Source organism: Nomascus leucogenys, chromosome 4 (genome assembly GCF_006542625.1).
Source record: "Nomascus leucogenys isolate Asia chromosome 4, Asia_NLE_v1, whole genome shotgun sequence".
NCBI lineage: Eukaryota > Metazoa > Chordata > Mammalia > Primates > Hylobatidae > Nomascus > Nomascus leucogenys.
In genome coordinates, this window is record NC_044384.1 from 71,251,613 (window position 1) to 71,273,133 (window position 21,521).

The 21,521-nt window shown below is 39.9% G+C and overlaps 1 protein-coding gene, 1 non-coding gene and 2 pseudogenes across 2 annotated transcripts in view; 2 read left to right on the forward strand and 2 right to left on the reverse strand.

Moving 5' to 3' along the window:
- Positions 1-675: 675 nt before the first annotated feature.
- LOC115834647 lies at positions 676-2,655 on the reverse strand (annotated as a pseudogene).
- ANKRD62 (ankyrin repeat domain 62) overlaps positions 2,603-21,521 on the forward strand; it is a 35,581-nt gene continuing 16,662 nt past the window's right edge. Inside the window, 8 exon segments of the mRNA XM_030810783.1 lie at positions 2,603-3,065; positions 3,736-3,850; positions 3,989-4,162; positions 4,752-4,858; positions 6,206-6,343; positions 8,758-8,825; positions 12,283-12,353; positions 16,420-16,592. Coding sequence (XP_030666643.1) covers positions 2,848-3,065; positions 3,736-3,850; positions 3,989-4,162; positions 4,752-4,858; positions 6,206-6,343; positions 8,758-8,825; positions 12,283-12,353; positions 16,420-16,592 — 1,064 coding nt within the window. The 5' untranslated portion in view covers positions 2,603-2,847.
- LOC115834864 lies at positions 7,573-7,678 on the forward strand. The gene has a single exon (XR_004029865.1). It is a non-coding gene; the product is annotated as a U6 spliceosomal RNA (small nuclear RNA).
- Positions 10,983-11,598, reverse strand: LOC100591746 (annotated as a pseudogene).

Genomic DNA, 21,521 nt, shown 5'->3' on the forward strand with positions numbered 1-21,521 from the left:
TCCTCCTTTTCAAGCTTTTTGGAAAGAGGTGCGATGATGCCATGAACCGTCATCACTCTGCTGTGGAATAGAAGAGTGGAATTCCTCTCTGTCATCTGAATGTTACTTTGTACCTGTTTCCAGTCCCTGCTCAAGTCTTCTCTTCCGCCCCCCATCTGTGGTAACCAGAGCTGGGGCTGTGCTTTCCTGCCCGGTGGAGCTTTGGCTGATGGAAAGGTCTGTCTAGGGACAGGGGGCAGGGTGGAGAAGGAGGCTCCAGGAGGCCCCTGCCCCTGTGCGCAGGCAGAGCAGGCTGTGTTCCAGGAGCCCGGGCTGATTGAGGAACACAGGTGGATTGGTGAGAGCACGAGGGGTTGGGGAAATGCCTGGCTTTTTTTTTCCAAAGTTGGGAATGAGGGGTCCTCCCCTTCCCATGAGAAACCTTTATTTGTCCCAACTGAGGGGTGGGTGTGGGGTGTTAAATTTAAGATTTGAAATAGGTTGGGATGCCGTACAGGGGGGTCCGGGAAGGGGGCTGGGGCCAGGCAGCAGGTCAGTGCACCTGAAGCTGGGGGTGCCCATGGCAGAGCCCTCCTGGTGGATCAGGGGTTGGGCCAGCTTCTTTGCCTCCTGCTCCACTGATTGGCTCCTGTACCCCGTGTCTTCCTTCATCTCTGCTGTGCTGGGCAGCTTGTCTCAGGTCTCTGGACCCCTCAGCAGCCTCACTCCCTCCTTTAGGCCAATGCCAGACAGCACCTCCAGCAGACCTGCCAGGTCCTCGCCAGCCAGCTCATAGCTGTGCAGGAGTCTGTCACTGGGTGAGGCCGTCTGTTGGTACATGTCCACCAGGCTGTGCAGCCCCAGCTGCTCTGCCAGCTCTGCTCAGCTGCCCTGGGCTTCTGGCCCGTCTAGCAGCTGCTCCAGGTTCTGCAGGGCTGTGTCACCAAGTGACAGCCCTGGCCCTGCAGGACTGGGTGGGGTCAGGGGCAGCTAGCTCCATGGTGCTCAGAGTGGCATTTAGCAGCAAGGTCTTCACCTTGGTGCTGTGGATAAGGTTGAGGCATGTGGCCCCGGAAGCTGCTTTGGGCGTCCTTCTCAGGCCCCTCTGAGTCCGAGTCGTTATCAGAGGTAGGGGGTGAGGGCAGTGGGCACAGGGGCTCCTCGTTCTCAGCATAGATGTCAGCACTAGCCTTCAGAAGGAGGGTGAGGGTTGGGGACTCCAGTCCAGCTGCCAGGTGCAGGGATGTGTTTCCCAAAAATGTGTGAGCATTCCCATTGGCCCGAAGCTTGGTGACCAGATGGGTGACCAACCCCGGCTCCTGCATCTCTGTGGCTAGATGCAAGGCTGTTTGGCCCCCTGCCACTCTGTGGCCTCCACTTCAGCCCCACTGTCCACCAGCAGATCCAGGCACTCGGGGCTTTGGGCTCGGGCCGCCAGGTGTACTGCAAAGTCAGGCATGTGCAACAGCCGAGGCACAGCGGGAGCTGCACTCCAAAGCAGTGCATGCAGCAGCTCGGAGGTATTAGCGCCTGCCTGCAGTGCCAGGTGCATGGCTAAGTCTCCATGCCGATCAGCAGTGCTGGGTCTGCACCCACCTGAAGCAGAAAGCTCACCACCCTCATCTGCCTGGTGATCATTGCCAGGTGCAGGGGTGTCTGGTGCAGGTGGTTGGTGAGGTTGGCGATGCCAAGGTGCTTGGTGTGGTAGATGACATGGGCTATGTGCTTGATGACCCTGGTCGGCCCATGGATGATGGACAGGTGTAGTGGCGTGTCTCTGTTCTTGTCCTGCTCCAGCAGGTGGCATTGTCCCGCCAGCAGTGCGCGGGCGTCCGTGGTGACACCATAGTTGAGTAGGGCCCGGGCACTGCGCTGTGCCGTGCCACACCAGGCCGAAGAGCGTTGTACTCTTGGGCTCACTGCAGCATCTCCGGGGCCTGCGGCTGGCACTGGGGCGGGGTCCTGGAAGGGGCTAGGGCTATGGCCATGCAGGGCCAAGGCTAGGGCTAGGGCCAGGTCCGCACTAGGGCCAGTGTGAGGGCCAAAGCAGGATCAGGGCAGAGCCAAAGGCAGGGCAGGGCAGGGTAGAACAGGCCCAGGGTAGCACAGGGGGAAGGAAGGGCAGGACCAACCAAGGCAGATCTGTGGCTCTGCAGCTTCCTCCTCGGAGTCCTTGCCGGGCACTGAAAGCCTGGCTTTTTTTTTTTTTTTTTCAGACGGAGTCTCGCTTTGTCGCCCAGGCTGGAGTGCAGTGGCGTGATCTCGGTTCACTGCAAGCTCCGCCTCCCAGGTTCACGCCGTTCTCCTGCCTCAGCCTCCCAAGTAGCTGGGACTACAGGCGCCCGCCACCATGCCCCTAATTTTTTGTATTTTTAGTAGAGACGGGGTTTCACCGTGTTAGCCAAGATGGTCTGGATTTTCTGACCTCGTGATCCGCCTGCCTCGGCCTCCCAAAGTGCTTCAATCACAGGCGTGAGCCACCCAGCAGGCGGCGCTCGCGAGAGTGCGCGGCTCCCGCGAAGGGCCTCGTGGGCAGGCTGAGGTGCGCATGTGCCCTGGTGCCTAACGGTTTTGGGGTGGGGGTGCGTCACCAGCAGGTAGCGCCCGTGAGTGGAGGGCGCCAGGCTCAGGGCTGTTTCTCCGCGGATTGCCTCGTGGGCCGGCTGAGGTGCGCATGCGCTCTGGTGCTTAACGGCTCTGCTGGGCTAGGTGCTCCTCCGAGCGGCTGGAGACTGGAGTGTCCCTGACGGAGGTTGCGGCTGGACCTGGTTACGTGCTGGTGCTGTGCTCCAGAGCGGCAGAAAACGAGTGGGAGCTGAGGTGTCTTGAAGCCGTCCCTCAGCCTGGGAGAAGATCTTTGGCTTCAGGATGGGGGTCAGGGAGTCGTTCCTGGGGGCCTGCAGGAGACGCATGGCTACCTGGAGGGAGAATCGTGGCAAGCATGGCTTCTCAAATCCTGGGTACCGAGTCCGGCAGAAGGATCTGGGCATGATCCACAAAGCTGCCATCGCAGGTGACCTGAACAAGGTGATGGAGAGCATCTTGCTCAGGCTGAATGACGTGAACGACAGGGACAAGAAGAACAGGTAAGGGGAACAGGAAGCCGGCGCTGGGGGCTGCGGAAGGAGGCCTGGGGATATGGGAGAAGCCCCTGTTCCTGGTTTCGGGATGGGGGAGATACGGTGCGGGGTGAAGGCATGGGTGAGGTGGAAGTCAGGTGAGGGTGGGTGGGGTGGGGGACTGTGGTGGGGGTAGAGTTGGGTGGGGTGGTGGGGTGGGGACTGTGTGGGGAGTGGCTGGGGGCGTTGGATGTTGGGGGACGGTGGTGGGGTAGAGTTGGGTGGGGGACTGGTGGGAAGTGGAGTTGGGTGGGGGTTGGATGGAGTGTAGGACTGGTGTGGGGGGTGGGTGGGTGGGGGACTGTGGTGGGGAGTCGAGTGGAGTGAGGGTTGGATGGGGTGGGGGTTGGATGGAGTGAGGGGACTGGTGGGGGCTAGAGTTGGGTAGGATGTGGGTAGGATGCAAGGGTGGGGGTGGGGGTTGGGTGAGTGCTGTCACCAAGGGCACTGGGCTTTCTACTCTGGCAGGCTCAGAGCACCTGGGATGTGGAAACCTTGCCTTTCTTCACAAGAAAAGTAACTATTTGTTCTGAAGGCAGAGGGATAACATACTATTTGATGTTTACAATTACATGCGTCGTTGTATGTTTTGGGACTGTGCACTACAATTGCCTAAAACGACCTCTCACTCTCATAGGACTGCTCTACATTTGGCGTGTGCCCATCGCCGTCCGGGAGTGGTAGCTGACTTGGTGGCCAGAAAATGCCAGCTTAACCTCACTGACAGTGAAAACAGGACAGCTCTAATCAAGGTATATGGTAGCCAACTCTTTCAGCATGGGATGGATTTAATTTAAATTCACAGAATAAAATTGAAATGTAACTAGTTGGTGAATCCTGTGGAAGATTTCCTAGAATTTACAGTCTATTTCTTGGTCTAATACTGACAGGCTGTACAATGTCAAGAAGAAGTTTGTGCATCCATCCTGCTGGAACATGGTGCCGACCCAAATGTTAGAGATATGTATGGCAACACTGCTCTGCACTATGCCATTGATAATGAGAATATATCAATGGCAGGGAAACTGCTTGCATATGGTGCAGATATTGAAGCAAGAAGCCAGGTATGATCAACCAATGTTCTTTTCAAAATATTTCAAGTATATTTGTTTTACCATTGACATATGATTTTTTTTAGTAAAACATCTGAAACTAGAAGGAAATATATTACATGCAAATATTTGCTTTACATACAACTATTTAAAAACACATTCATAACAAATATGAAAACACGAGGTCTGTAGACTAAATGTGTCCCATAGATTTAGTTTAGTTTACCTCCATAAGTTGTGTCAACATGTAAAATTTAGGAAACTCATACACGTGTCTAGATTTTGGGCTTCTCTTAAAGGATCACATCTGGATTCCCTTGAGCTCATATCACTGTTCAGTATGCTGTGCAGCGGTTATCCCTTTATGTGAGGCGTATGTGCTCCAGTCTGCTACTGTGCCTTCCAGACACCCTAGGAGGGGTATCTATCTGAAAGGGAAGGAGCAGCATGTGGGCAAGCACAGTGGAGTGAGAAGGAACGGATTGCTTTTTATTTACTTTCTGCTTCATGTTTAAGTTCATAGGCTCTTAACATAAGGTTTTCAGTTCAGTTGGGAAGTATGTAATTTTGTGAATTATAAATTGTTTTTGCTGTTTTGCAGGGTGAACATACATCACTTTTGCTTGCTGTAAATAGGAAAAAAGAGCAAATGGTGGCATTTTTGTTGAAGAAAAAACCAGACTTAACTGCAATAGATAATTTTGGAAGGTACAATAGTTCTTTTTTTGTTCATTTTTAAACCTGAGTGGTGTTCTAGAGTGGTAACAGTCACTTGTCAGAAATATTAAGTTGATAAGAGTAACTTATTATTATTGGGATAGAGAGAAATACCAGCACAAGTCATCAGGTAGAAAAACAATTATTTGGACTGGGCAACATAAAAAATAGTGTATTGCAGGATTTGTCTTCTCTTATTATATTGACTGATGTTTGTTGATGGATGAGATGATACTTTGAGTCATATGATCTTATATTAACTAAAGGGATTTCATATTGGTTTTACTTGTTTTAAAAGTGTAGACTTCAACTTTTAGTTTACTTTGTGACTCAATATTGAAATTTCTTAACTCTTTTATAGTAGTTTCAACCTCTGCTTCTTACATGCTTTTCCTTTAAAAATACTATGTTAAAGATAAATTAGAGTTGAAAATCATTTTGTCTCTCGGATGACTCTTTGCTTTAGCTTGCTTTCTTTCAAGAATATTAATGTCAGGTTATTCCTAAGTGACTATTAATTGCTATTTCCAGATACTGTGGGTTCATTGGGTTTTTTCTTCTTTTTACTTCTAGTGTATTTTGAGGTTATTTTTAATTAGTATGGGCAGAGGGAAAAAAGATAGCTTCAACTGGGTAAACTTTTCTTTTAATGACTACAAGCCGTGGGTGAAAATGAGAAAAAAGAGATAGGCTATAGATTCACACAAGACTGGGTTTAATTCTTAGCTTTTCTGCTTACTAGATGTGTGACCTTGGGAACATTACTTATCACCAAGTGTTTTCCTTTATGAAAAAAGAGGATAATAATATATCCTTCAAGGATGGTTGTGTATAAGTAATATATGTATATATGGCATTTAATCCAGTGCCTCGCATATGATTATCAGCATTATTAACTGAAACTACTGTGGCTATTATTAGCATTATTATTATTCTTTTAAACCTGCAGATAGCTCTTATTGACCCCACGCTCATTTTGAATTACAATATATTATATCCGACTAGGGAAGAAATGGATAATTTTTCACTTAAATTTTTAGCTACTTTAGATAAGTGACCTGAGCATTGCATTCTGCCCATCAAAGGACTTTACTTTAGCAACTTCTGCTATGTCATATCCCAGTGGGACAAGAGGCTTCCTTGTTGTTCCTTCTGTTTGGCTTTGGTGGCAATTTACAAAGATGAACCCTTGAGCACCCAAGATGTTTGTGTTTATTAGTACATATAATTGGTTAATTCTGCATGGACAGGCATATTAAATTGGTAAAGTTTATAAATTTAGCTTTTAACATAACTTTGCTAAAGTTCCTAAGCATGAAATTATCTCTCTTATTTTAGAACAGCCCTGATACTTGCTGCTCGTAATGGATCAACAAGTATAGTCTACCAGCTTCTTCAGCACAATATTGATGTCTTTTGCCAAGATACATCTGGATGGACTGCAGAAGATTACGCTGTTGCTTCTAAATTTCAAGCGTAAGTGTTTAAAAGGCTAGTGAACACTAAGTTGAGGTTTAAAGTAATTGCAACCATTGCGTGTTATACATCATGTGAGATTTCATAGTTTGGTTCAGGTAGTTTTGGAGTGGCAGTGAGTTAGTCCACTTCATCAGCCAGAAATCAAGCATAAGACTAGACAAGTTAGAAGTAGCAATAAGTGTAGGATTCTTTAACTCAAGACTCTTAATACTTTTATGCTTAGGGATCCTAATGTTTTCCATTCCAAGTATAACCCCTATGCAGGGGATAAAATGATTTTTATAATTAGTTATGAGTCTTGAAGTGTCCAGTGTATCAGAAAATGTTGGACTATCTCCTGGGAGCTATCTCCTATACCCTCCACCTTGAATTTTTCAAGAACCTAAAAGGTTCCCTAAGTCTGAGGAAGACAATCATGTTTTACAAGTCAGTGGGGGGTGGTGGGGGGGGAAGGACATTCTGATTATTTTGTTCTTTCTATGGATTCTGTTACTGCTTTTTGCCATTGAAACTGCTCCTGCAGTCTGGCAAAGATTGACCTTTGCCACCAGGATGCCCCTTCTGATTCAGATCCTCAGTCTTTATAGTAATCTATACATGGGCTTCCAAGTCACATCTTATAGTTCACCTAAATATGCTTATATGCCCAGCTGTTGTTTCCAAAGCACCAGTACCCTGCTCTGGCTGCTGGACATCCTACCTTTACCCACACACGTAGTGAGCAAATTTACCCTTCCCCCCATACTCAAAACTTCATGTGGAGCCCACATCTTAGCCTGGAATCCTAGACCTTCGTGGTAAGTTATTCTGTGAGTCCCTTGTTTGTCTTCTCTCTAGCAAATATTAGTTGGGATAGTTCTAAGCTGTTAGAGATGTTCAGATAGTGTTGCAGGAAGATATCAAAGTTTTTTCTTCTTTGTTACCAGATTTTTACCCCAAGCCCCTTTATATCTTATGTAGCAGCTTTTCTTAGATAGAGGAAGGTCCCATGTTATCCGCAGTGGGCACCAACTTGTGGTTGGCCCCTCGAGTGATCTGTTTTCCATAATAATAAAAATCTCCCAGCCCGCTTGCTTCTCTACCTGAAGTTTTTAAAATGTCTTCAAATATTACGTCATAGGAAGTCATTAGTCAGAATTATCTCAGTCTCAGTTAGGTGAGTTGGACTGAACAGAGCCAAGCTTCATCCATGACTGATCAGCATCCATTTATAAAAGTAGGGCTTTGTGCTTGCTTCACAGCACATATGCTAAAGTTGGACCAATACAGAGAAAATTAGCATGGCCCCTGCATAAGCATGACACACTAATCTGTGAAGCAGTCCATATTTTACACAGTTACAAGAAGGCCATTTGACTAGTTTGCTGACAAGTTCCCAGAAAACAGTGTGAGTCAAAGCAAAACAGGTGCTAGCCAATAATGAAATTACGCATTTTCATTACAAAAACATTGGGGTAAGGTAATCTATGAAATGAGAATGGAGCTGAGTAACTCGTGGTGTGTTGTGTGCAAATATATTGTTAGTATGTATCTCAGAAATGAGAGAATAACCACTTGCATCTCCTTCATGACACTTCAAAAATATGAGGGTTTTTGTCTTCCATGTCAGTTGGAGATGACCATGGAGAGGAAGCATCATTCTAACAAAGATCTGCTGGTTCAGAGTTAGAGTCTATAGAGGAAAAATAGTAGTAGTCCAAGCCAGGTCTTGACATCTGTTAGCTTTCTGCCTTTGCTGTGATTGATGACATAAGTAACAATGGATAATCATGTTATCTATTTTAATGAGACAATCTATTTATCAATTTAGTTACAAACTGTGAAATAGTTGAGATGTCCTGAATCATAAGCTACAAATAATAGAACAAGTAACAAGCAAAATTAGGACTTAACATTTTCAAAAGATCATAACATTTTAATATTAGAACATATGGGAAAATACACATTGGGTTTCATCTGGGATTCCATAATAATTTCAGCAAAAAAGTTCAAGAACAAATTATTCCATTGCTTTACTATTTCTCTGAGCACATTAAAATGTGGTTTCATTAAACGTTTATAATAACCTAGTGAATAAGGTAGTAAAACCTTCATTCTTTAGAAGAAGACATTGAGCCTAAGAGAAGCAACTTGTTCAAGAACAAATACCCGTTGGTCCTATTATGAGTCAGATCATTTTCCATTATGTCAACTTCACATGAGTTAATTTACTGAGTTATACTGTCCTCACTTCATACTTTTTTCTTCTTTAATTAGAAGCTTAATAAGAGTTTTGTAGAGCTTACAAACTAAAAGTGTGTAATTAAAGTTCTGATATTGTTTGATATACTCTTAAGAATTTAATGTATTTGGTAAAGTTTTTCATATCAGTATTAAAATAGTAATTGTATTTACTGCATTTTGATACATAGCATTCGTGGACTAATTTCTGAATATAAAGCAAACAAGAGACATAAAAGTCTTCAAAATAGCGATCCAGGTATGACTTCTGATAGTGAATTCCTCTCGATGGTCCTGTCACAGACAAAAAAGTAAGAGGAAGGAAGTTTTGATTACAAAACAGCAGTTTAAAAAAACCACTGTAAATTGAATGTATATTTTTTAATTACTTTCTTAGTAATCTAGATTTCAGAATTATTTAAAAAGTTACTTGTAGGCAATTTATAATCTCAAGCAGTATTATCTGAAAAAAATTCATTATCATAGTTTCTGAAATTCTAGATGATATTTTTGTGTAAATAAGAAAAAAGATTAAGTTAGTATGTGGTATGTTTTCTTTCTAGTCACCATATGATGAATTAGACTTGTTATAAAATTAGATATTTTAATTTATAAAATAAGTGCTTTGCATTTAGTAAATACATGTTACAGCTGAACCTTGAGCAGTGTGGGATTTAGGGGTACCAGTCCCCCATTCAGTTTGAAATCTGTGTATAACTTTGGACTCCCCCCTAAAACTTAACTACTCATGGCTTACTGTTGACTAGAAACCTTATTGATTATACAGTTAATTAAGACATATTAGTTATATGTATTACATACTATACTGTTACTACAATAAAGTAAGCTAGAGGAAAAGAAACTTATAAAGAAAATCATAATGAAGAAAGAATATATTTTTATTCAGTGGAAAGTGGATCATCATAAAGCTTTTCATCCTCAGAGTCTTCAAGTTGGCTAGGCTGAGGAGGAGTAGGAGGTGGAGGGAGATTGATCTTGCCATCTCAGGTGGCAAAGGCAGAAGAAAGTCTGCAGATAAGTGGACCCTTGCAGTTCAAACCTGTGTTGTTCAGAGATCAACTCTGACATAGTGATTTGTGTCACTCAAAAAGTAACTGTCTTTAAAGTAAGAATTTCAATGAGACCTTTCTGGTAGCATGAATAAACATCAATAAGAACTGTACCAATACTAACAGGATGTTATTTTTTAAAGATACCTACTGTGTAGAGAAGTCAGAAAATAAATTCCTTATTGAGAAGCACAGGCCATGTTACCTATTCTTATACCAAGAATGTCTCACTAGTATTGACTTAATTCCCCCCAAGTGGAAATAAAATGAGATATATTTACTTCGTTAGGGTGAGATTTGTTCTATCTGCTAGTTAATTGTCATGATAACATCAATTTTGTTAGAAGAAGACACTCTGTTACCATTAGCTAAAAGATTATTATAATAATAATCGAATAGCCCAACTCTAGGCTCAGCACATTGTAGTAAAAGTACAGCAACCATTACCAGAACAGACCAGGGGCTGCCTCTTTGAGGTAGGACACATGCTCTGCCACACAGCCCCACAACTTAAAAATACGTGTAGGATAATGGTATAATTAAGTGTGATGTGTTTCATTAAAGATATGCCACAGCACTCTCACATAAGTTTTGACATTTATCCTCTCAGGATCATGATTTGCTATTCTTACTGAAAAACACTTTTTTTTTGCAAGCCATTAGGTTCATTTTGGAATATGTGTACTTTTCTTTTTTTAATTATACAACATTTTATTTAAAAACAATTCATAGAATACATTTTCACATTAGAGATTCCCATAGTGGGAAAATAACAATGTATTACTTATAGTTTCATATTCATGGACAGATTGTTTCAGAACAAGTAAAACACATTTGAGAATTGAGTCTCAGTTTAGAATTTGTAATATTTTGATATGTCTACAAGGGGAACCTTGCCCTTAAATGGAACTTCTCTATATTCAGAAGCACTCCAAGCTTTTTTTCCTAAGATTTAGAAATTCATAATGTGAGATATCAGCATTTCCTAATTTTAAAATTTCCCTAGTATATGTAACCATCAGTTGGTGGTATCTACTGAATAGAGAGGGAAGGTTTCAAAAACTGAACACTCTGCGACGTTTTTATTCATGAATTAACAGTATTTCCCTTTGTCCATTATTCCCAGGGCAAAAACAGAAGTTTGATCATATATTAATAGTAATAAAGCTGAATTCTCTTTAAGAGATTGATAAAAGGCAAAAGCTCATATCATGTTTAGTTATACTGTGACTCTTATGAGAAGCCGGGAGGCAACCCCATTAACTCACCGCAATACAAAACTCAGTCTCACAATTTCTTAGTCATAATTCCTCTCAAACATTTTCCTCAAATATTAAATTTGGAAAACAGTTTTGTGATTAAGAGAAAAAGGCTGTCCACCAATGGATTTACCCTGTTATTTCTTCCTTATTGTGAGTTGAATGGCATGACAAAGCAGAGGCAACGAGGCATACATCAGTTCTTCAAAGTATTAAGTCAGAAAGGTCAGAGCTTCCACAGTGTGGCAACAGCTTTGCAGATGCCCACGTCATGATAGTTGAAATAGCAAAGCCCAGCAAAGGTTAAAGCTGAAAGTGCCAGAAGCTCTGCCTTGGAGCTTTCTGCAAGGCATCCCCATGAACATAGTAACAACTTGTCCAAGGCCCCAGTAACTATGAAGAGTGAGGGTTGCATCCAGGAGTGGAGTCGGTCACAGAGCCAAGGATTCAAATAAGCAGCTGGAAGCAGGCCCAGGAGCAAAACACTGAGGACCCTCTCACTAGTCCAGTGGAGAGACGCAACCTGGGAACCTGAATGGTGGCTCGGTGACAAGCCAATGTACTGCACTCCACACCATTCTGGGGTAGGTCGGTTCTGAAGTAATGCTGAGATATGAGCAGGTCTGACCACTGGGGTTTGCAGCAACAGAGCTCGGCCTCCTTAGGCACCGCAAAGGGTACTCAGTCTCCAGAGAACCGCCATCTCATTCCTGAAGACTCAAGATCATCCACCAACCCCCACTTTCTATTTTAGTTATAGTCAGTTAAAACATAAACTCACTTTTGAAAGCTTAACTGCATGTTTTATGAAACCTGTATTATATAAAACTGTTTATCTGGGGAAAGAGCCAGAATCAAAGAAGAGTTTACACAGCTGTTGAAAAATGAAATTTGTCAGAATAGTAGAGGAAAACATGTCAGATATAATGAATGGGGTGTATATGGATGAAGGTATAAGCAGTAACAGTCATATTGGAAGTTACTCATAATGAGAAGCAGGTTTAGTGTGTTATTATAAAGGTAATATTAGGAAGTAAAGAACAATATATAGTGTTAGTTAATCTGTTAATACTGGATTTTCAAATTTTGTTTTTCTGATGGTTTTGTTCATTTATATTGGGTGGATTCATTTGTGAGCGAATCTTTGAGATGTTGGTCTATGGCTTGAATCTGGTGACATCTTGTGTCTTGCCAGTAGTTTGTTGAAGTTTTGGAGAACTAGAAGTAATTCTTAAGAAGTAGATATATCGCTAAAGATTAAGCTTCATTAAAATTCTCAATTTATAAAAGAAAAATGTATGTTATTTTCTATTTTTATAAAGACTAAAGTTTTTATCTAATTGTTCTAAGTAGTTCATTTTAACTAAATATATGGATTTGTGAGCAGAACAAGACTTAGAAATGACATCAGAGGGAGAGCAAGAAAGGCTTGAAGGATGTGAAAGTAGCCAGCCACAGGTATGTAAAAATTTAATTTCAAATTTCTGGTTTTCTTTGGTAATGTAGCATAATCCAAATTAAATTACTTTTGGACTAGCCTTTTAGAATCAATTGAATATAATTTAATAGTTAATTTTAATAACATTTTAACTGTTTATAAAACTTAAAGTGTTCTAAGGATCTACAGTGATTTACAGCTAATATTAACCTCGGAACTGAGGCAAAAAGTTCCTGAATATTGTTTGCTGTTCCATTTTTATAACCTAATATAATAAAGAAGGTAATATCAAATATTGAATTATAATTTTAAGCAATAAAAATTATGAATAATTTAACAATGATGGCTGCTGAGTTGGATTCCTGTTAAAGAAGAAATCATTGCCAATGGTCCAAAATTTGCAGTTTTATATTACTGGTGACTAATACCAAGATTAAAAACTATTCTCCATTGTGATCTCTTACTAATTTCAGTATCTATGTTCAGGGCAGAATGGGGTCATAAAATCAAACCAACTCTACCCATCAAGAGAATCAGACCTTGCAAAATGGCACTTTTGGTGTTCGGGTTCGAGCAAAAATGTTCCCAATTTATTTCAACATAGGAAATCTGCAAATATTGTTAAATTTTTAAAATCAACTGTCATTTGTGGACCTGAAAATTTATTAGAACTTGACTTAAGCCTATAGTTTATATAGCTATATAACACTATCATATTACAGTATATAATTTGAATTAAAATGTAAGAATTTGCTTTTCTTTTGATTGGTGTTGATTTTGATTCCTAATAATTTAAAGTTTGCCTACTCACCAGTTAGTAATCTTTGGAAAAAACACTCAAATATGCACTTTGGGTATCACTATTTCCAGTACAGTGAGATAAAATCTTGTTAAGTGAAGATGCCTTTGTACTACTAAAAATAATCTCTTATTTTCATTTTCAGTAAATCTATCACACAATGAATTAATGTTACTCCAAACACTGTCAAAGTAAAGTTTCATAGTTTGTGTTTTTCTTATATTTTAGGCTTATGCAAACTATTTTTCACTTTTTGGTTACAAGACAGTAATTTGGGATTAGGTAAACATAGATTAAGAAATTTAACAGTTAAATTTTCATTTTTTCATACTTCATTATTTAAAGACAAAGTTATCCTTAAAACATATACCCTGACAGAAAAGACATCTGACAAACAAAACTCATAATCTTCCACTTTCACATCTGCAAAAAATGTCTCAACAAACAGAAGTGAACAAGTATTGTAACAGCATATATCTGTATATACAAGACTCCCTTATGTGCAAAAGTATGAGGAAAATGTGGATCAAACAAGACAAATGAGGTGGAAAAAAACTTTAAAACTCATCAAAATTGAGTTAAAGCAGAATTTGGGTGAAATTTGTGAAGAATACGAAACTGCTGCCTCGTTTTTAGGAAGAGCCACTCCATGATAACTCTACAGGAATAGCAAACTTAAAGAAAATACCCTCAAATTTGACAAATAATGCACCTGATTGTCAGGAAAAGATGTATCTGGAGTGTTCATCTAATATGTATTCCTAATATTTCCTGTTTAAAAATAGTGCAGCTTCATAAATGTCTTTTGATCTCATTTATACTCTTGGTCTCCAGAATTTGCTTGCCAGTCATCTTCTGATTTTTATTTAAATGAAAATAAAGTATACTGTGAAAATAGTAACAAACCAGACACAGAACATGCTTTTAACATAGACCAGGAGAATTTTATAATGACACAAAAAGTACAAAAGCAAGGAACCCAGAAGTAGTTGCCATTGAAATAAAAGAAGACCAAGAGTGTTATAGGTACATGATGAAAAAAATCACCAACATAACATTAATTGCAAATTGGACATCAGAAATGTGCCTCAGTTTAGTGATCCAACAAGCCTTTTAGATTTGTGGCTTACCTGCTCCAGAGAAATTAAGTATGTGAGAAAAAAAAAAACCATAGTGTTTCTGTTGTTACAGACACTTAATAAGAATACAAAACAAATACAGAACGTGTTCCAGAAACCATTATATCATAATTACAGTACAAATAACTATAAAAGAATAGAACTTGGATTAGAAAATGTGCATGCTTTTCCACCACACAGTGACAAAGCATCAAAAGTACATCTAGAAGAATAGTTACAGCACAATATACAAAGACTTAAGAATGAGGCACGCATATTACAACTAGAGTTCCAGCCCTTGTGGCTGCTTTCATGGTCTGATGTTGAGTGCCTGCAGCTTTTCCAGGTGCACAGTATGAGCTGTCAGTGGATCTACCTTTTTGGGGTCTGGAAGATGGTTGCTCTCTTCTCACAGCTCTTCTTAGAAAGAAAAAAGAAAAGTTCAGAAAGATTTATAGGGTCACTTGCTGCTACTCGTTTTTTTTTCTCTTGACCAATTATTTGGTGCATTCTAATTTTTTTACTTATGAAAAGCTCTTATGTAAAATCGGGTTATCTATATACATAATTGTGTGTAGAAATAGATTATTTCTCAATTTAAATGATAGGAGTTCAGGAAAACATTCTATAATGTTCATTACTTAATCAACCCAAGTCTGTCTGTCCATTTTACAAGTGGCAATAGGGACTGGGAAAAAACTAATCTATTCATATATCATGGATATAGACACTTGTAAACTAGGGTTAGCCTATAGGAAATTGCTTAAAAATTTAATAAGCTCTAGGGTTTAATTTTTCCTTATTGACTTAAAGATGAATTGCACTTACTTAAAGTGGGAAATCAGTGCGAAAAAAGCAATGACTGAGAAGTGCTATAAAAATGTATCTGTCCTTGAGAGTTGGAACAAATATTCATGGGCAAAGGAATCTGTATGTTGTGCTTTCAGGTGTGCAAGTTGATCCATTTAACTCAATGTTAAGGCTTATAATTTCATCATGACAACCTTAAGTATGTTTGAAAACAAATGTATATAGATATCTCCATCTATTTTTTAATCACAACTTCCACATGTTTCTGTTAAAGCAGATCTTAATGTGATTTTGTTTAATAGAGCATAAGTTTTAGCATGTATAACTTTATTATGTCAGTACCATGGACTCTCAGCCAAAAATTTAGTATTTGACTCCAAAGTAGAAACCTGATTTCGGTACATTGAGTTTTAAAGATGGACAAAAATCTGGTGATGTTCACCTTAAAAAGTAAAAGTAGATGAGGCCTCTCAGCCCCTTCTGAGGCATTACGTTACTTTCCCAGAGTTACACTTTTAATTCTTCTGATTAATTTGATGAATTTATCGGTAATTTATCTGATTCAGCATTATGAAACAGTATTATCAGGTATTGTGCAATAAAATGCTAGAAAATGCCAGGGGCTTTAGATGAATCATTTAATCTTTTTTGATAATGGGGCCAAAGTAGATAATCACTTACACTGTATATCCTCCAGCTATAAAATGTCATGGTTACTGAATGTGAAATTTGGGAAGCATCTCATTTTCCAGAACTCTAAAGTAGCGTCTCAGCAGTTTCACTCTGCTTCTTTTGTGGTTTCAAATTTTGGTTCTTGTACTTCAGCAAGCACCTTCACATTTCCGATATCCTAGGATCCAAAGGGAAAAAGTAAAATAAAAGACAGTGGGAAAAGAAAGCTTACCGCAGAAAGGGGAAAGCTTCCTTTCTGTTCTTGAAGCCCCACAATGTCACATCCTCTAAATCTGGCCATTTAGTGTAAACTCCAGGAGGTAAAGATAGAAGAGGACAGATTTGATGGCTTTGTCTTTTTATTTCTCTATTTCTGCTTGTCACAAGGACACCAGGGGGTGAAAATGTATATTAGACAGCAGTGGGAATAAAAGCACAAATTTGGAATGGGCCCATTTTGAAAGTTTTGAAAATTTTATTCACTCAGAAATAAATCAGACCTTATATGAATTTCAATAAAAATTATAATATAACATATATATAATGAAAAAGTAAGCACAAGGTATTTTATCATGTCATGACTAATATGACAGACTGAGTCAAGTGATTAAATGAATGAACACAAAAAAGTTATTTCTATTGGATAAAATAATGACAATTATTCTCAGTATGAAACTTTCATTGAAGGTTGAAGAAAAAATGAAGAAATGCAGAAATAAGAAAACGGAAGTGTCAAGAAACGTACATGCTGATGACAGTGACAATTATAATGATGATGTTGATGAATTAATTCACAAAATAAAGAACAGAAAACCTGATAATCATCAATTTCCCGAGGAGGAGAATGACGAGTTTGATAGGTAATCCTGTAGCAATTTAACAGCAGATCATTGTTAATTGTACTATAAAATGAATTCTAATTTGGGTTAATATCTATGATTAACAAATTTTATACTTTTATGAGGAATATTCTGCCTTGCCTGGTAATCATAAAATGCAAATTAAGAAGCAATGAGATACGGTCTTTCCAATCATATTGATGTTTTATTTAAAAAATATCTAGATAAATATGAAGAAAGACATGCTCTTATACACTGTTGCTAAATGAAATTGGTAAATCTTTATTGAAGGGTAGTTCAGTAGCAAGCATCAAAATTTTAAATATGTCATTTCGTTAACCTGACAGCTTTACTTCTGGGTCTAGATTCTACAGGAAAATATGAGTTTACACATACACACAAGCAGTTAAGGTCATTAATTATATATTTGTTACATATATGATATACAGTATATCTTGTATATCATATATATAACACACAATAGGCCAACATATATATGTGTGTATGTAGTTATTTCTTTATATGAAATTGTTGCATGCATACATATGTATGGTAAGAACTTTCATTATAGCATTGTCATATCAAAATGTTTGAGATTGTGTAAAAGTCTATTAATTAAAGGAAATAAATAGTCATGCCCATAAAATAATGTACTATGCAACCCTCTTTTAAAAATGAAGTTCCATTTATAGTGTAGTGATTATTTCACCAGTAAAGTATCTTTAAAGCATTTGGTTTGATAACACATCTTGTATTAGTCTATTTTCATACTGCTGTAAAGACATTACCTGACACTGGGTAATTTATAAACAAAAGAAGTTTAATTGACTCACAGTTCCTCCTGGCTGGGGAAGCCTCAGGAAATTTACAATCATGGCAGAAGGCAAAGGAGAAGCAAGCACCTTCTTCACAAGGTGGTAGGAGAGAGTGAGAGCAAGGAAGTGCCACACTTTAAAAACATTAGCTCTTGTGAGAACCCACTCACTATCACAAGAACAGCATGGGGGAAACAGCCTCCATGAACAAGTCACCTCCCACCAGGTCTCTCTTCTGACAGGTAGGGATTACGATTTGAGATGAGATTTTAGTGGGGACACAGCACCAAACCATATTATTCCACCCCTGGCCCGTTTCAAATCTCATGTCCTTTTCACATTTCAAAACCAATACTGCCTTCCCAACAGTGCCCCCAACGTCTTAACTCAGTCAAGCATTAACCCAAAAGTCCCAAGTTCAATGTCTCATCCGAGACAAGGATGTGAGCCTGTGAAATCAAAAACTAGTTAGTTAGTTCTAAGATACAGTGGGGGTACATGCATTGGGTAAATGTTCCCATTCCAAACGGGAGAAATTAGCCAAAACAAAGGTGCCATGGGCCCCATGCAAGTCTGAAATTCTACTTGGCGGTCATTAAATCTTAAAGCTCCTAAATGATCTCCTTTGACTCCATGTCTCACATCCAGGGCACACTGATGCAAAATGTGGGCTCCCATGGCCTTGGGCAGCTCTGCCCCTGTGGGTCTGCAGGGTTCAGCCCTTGTGGCTGCTTTCATGGTCTGATGAGTGCCTGCAGCTTTTCCAGGTGCACAGTATGAGCTGTCAGAGGATCTACCTTTTTGGGGGTCTGGAAGATGGTGGCCATCTTCTCACAGCTCTTTGAGGCAGTGCCCCATTGGGAACTCTTTGTGGGGACTCCAACTCCACATTTCCCTTCTGCACTGCCCTAGCAGAGGTTCTTCATGAGGGCTCTGCCCCTGCAGCAGACTTTTGCTTGGACATCTAGGCATTTCCATACATCCTTTGAAATCTAGGCAAAGGTTCCCAAACCTCACCTCTTGTTCTGTGCACCTGTAGGCCTAACACCACATGGATGCTGCCAAGGCATGGGGTTTTCACTCTCTAAAGCAACAGCCTGAGCTGTGTCTTGGCCCTTTTTATCATGGCTGGAGCTGGACCAGCTGGGATGCAGGGTGCCATGTCCCAGGTCTGCACAGAGCAGCGGGGCCCTGGTCCCAACTCAAGAAACCATTTTTTCCTCTAAGGCCTCTGTGCCTGTGATGGGAGGGACTTCTGGGAAGATTTTTGACATGCCCTGGAGACATTTTCCCCATTGTCTTGGCTATTAACACTCAGCTCCTTGTTACTTATGAAAGTTTCTGCAGGAGGCTTGAATTTCTCCCCAGAAAACAGGTTTTCCTTTTCTATGACGTAGTCAGGCGTCAAAGTTTCCAAACATTTATGGTTGCTTCCCCTTTAAACATAAGTTCCAATTCCAAACCATCTTTGTGACCACATGAATGCTTTTCAGAATAAGCTAGGTTACATCTTGAATGCTTTTCTGCTTAGAAATCTCTTTTGCCAGATACTTAAATCATCTCTCTCAAGTTTAAAGTTTTACAGATCTCTAGGGCAGGGGCAAAATGCCACTAGTCTCTTTGCTAGAGTATAGCATGAGTGACCTTTACTTTAGTTCTCAATAACTTCCTCATCTTCATCTGAGACCATGTCAGCCTGGACCTCATTGTCCGTATCACTGTCAGCATTTTGGTCAAAACCATTCAGCAAGTCGCTAGGAAATTCCCAACTTTTCCATCTTCCTGTCATCTTCTGAGCCTTCAAAACTGTTAACCTCTGTGCGTTACCTACTTCCAGTCTCTTCCACGTTTTCAGGTTATCTTTATAGTAGTACCCCACTCTGCAAGTACCAATTCTCTTAAGCAAATTTTGTCAGAATACAATACTGTATGATCTTAATACTTACAGTGTTTACTGAGTTAGAAAAGGAAGCTACATGCTACATTGGCACTTTACTTTGTTACCAACAGAATCGTTAGTTATAAAATTGTTGTTTTTCTCAATGCAAAAGTGCTCAAATATTGGACCTTTATAATAATCTGAATATTGCCAAGGGATTGCACATGGGGATCCATATTTTATATAAATATTTACAATATTGCTAAACATTGTCAAAGTATATCAAAGGACCTTTGATCTACCAAGCCAAGAGTTGGCCAACTTTTTATGTAAAGAACCAGATAGTAACAATTTTAGGCTTTATGGACCAGAGGGTCTGTGTTGTTGTAGTCCAACATCTTTCATAGACAATAAATGAATAGGTGTCACTCTGTCACTCAATAAATGAATTACTCTCATTCAATAAATGAATAGGTTTCATTGTCATTCAATAAAAGAACAGGTTTCACTGTTACAAAAAAAACCCACAAACTGGTAGTAGGCTGAATTTGGCACACACTATTAATTTGCTGACCCGTGTGCTTAAAACCAAGGTGCTGCCAATACAGTGTATTTCCTGTTTAGAGGCACTCTCAATGCATGTCATTACTCTTCCTTTGAAAAGTATGCACCACACCGTATTTTTCAATAGTGACTTCATATTGTATAATTTACAAAAATTAAGTTTCAAAATAAGCTATTTTTGCATTGTCACTTTTTATTCTTGTTACAGAATTGAGTGTTTTAGTATGACTAATTGCTTTGTGTATTTGATGAGTATAAAATGTCTCAGAGTTGGGTGAGTTTTCTCAAGTAAGAAATACTGTCCTTGAAATGATTAGTCTTTCTGTGGTCTTTATAAGCATGAGCAAAATGATAATCACTTTCATATAATCTAGAAATGCTCAAGGGGACTTCTAGTTCTATAATTTTATGGCTTTATTCATTTATACCATGGTCTGGCTTATAAAAATGCCATATGTATATAATTTTTAAAATGCTTAAGGTGTTAAAACATACTATGTAATCATTATAAAAGGATTGGGAAATACAGCTGATCAAGAAGAAAATTAGGTCATCCACGATAATGCCACTTACGTATGATGTCCTTGTAATTGAGCCGTCTGTACTCATGGACTCAACCTTCCCTTCCATTCACTCTTGAACTCACTGCCGTAACTTTCACTCTCACCGCTCCTCCAAAATTGTTATTCTCAAGCTTGTCATTTTTTCACTGTAGTACATCTAGACACAATTTCTTAGATCTCATTTTATTTAACCTGTCAGCAATATTTGACCCCATGGAGAACTTTCTCCACCATATCACTTTGTTCACTTGGCTTTCAGAATGTCCCTCACTCACCTAGATTTTCCTCCTGCCTTTCTAGTTGTTTTAGTTGTGACATTAGGTTGTTAACTTGAGATCTTTCTTTTTGATGTGGGCATTTAGCTTCATCCCTGTGATGCAAGGTTGTTTCAGCATGTGCAAATCAATAGGCCAGGCACAGTGGCTCACGCCTGTAATCCCAGCACTTTGGGAGGCTGAGGTGGGCGGATCATGAGGTCAGGAGATCGAGACCATCCTGACTAACACGATGAAACCCTGTCTCTACTAAAAATACAAAAAATTAGCCAGACGTGGTGGCAGACACCTGTAGTCTCAGCTACTCAGGAGGCTGAGGCAGGAGAATCGCTTGAACCCGGGATTATTCTGTTTATTACTGAGATAATCACATCTCAATAGATTCAGAATTGTCTTTTGATGAAATTCAACATTTATGTTAAAAACTCTCAACTAGTTATTGAACTAACATATCTCAAAATAATAAGAGCCATATATGACAAACCCACAGCAAACGTCATACTGAATGAGCAAAAGCTGGAAGCGGTCCCCTTGAAAAGTGGCAGTAGACAAAGATGCCCTCTCTCACCACTTCTTTTCAACGTAGTATTGTAAGTTCTGGCCAGGTTAATCCATCAAGAGAAAGAAATAACGGGAATCCAAATAGGAAGAGAGGATGTCAAACTATCTTAGTTTGAAGATGACATGATCCTATACCTAGAAAACCACATAGTGTGAGCCCAAAATCTTCTTAAGCTGATACGACTTGAGGAAAGTCTCAGGATACAAAATCAATGTGCAAAAATTACTACCATTCCCATAGACCAGCAATAGTGAAGAGCCAAACCAAAAACGAACTCTTAAAATTGCCACCA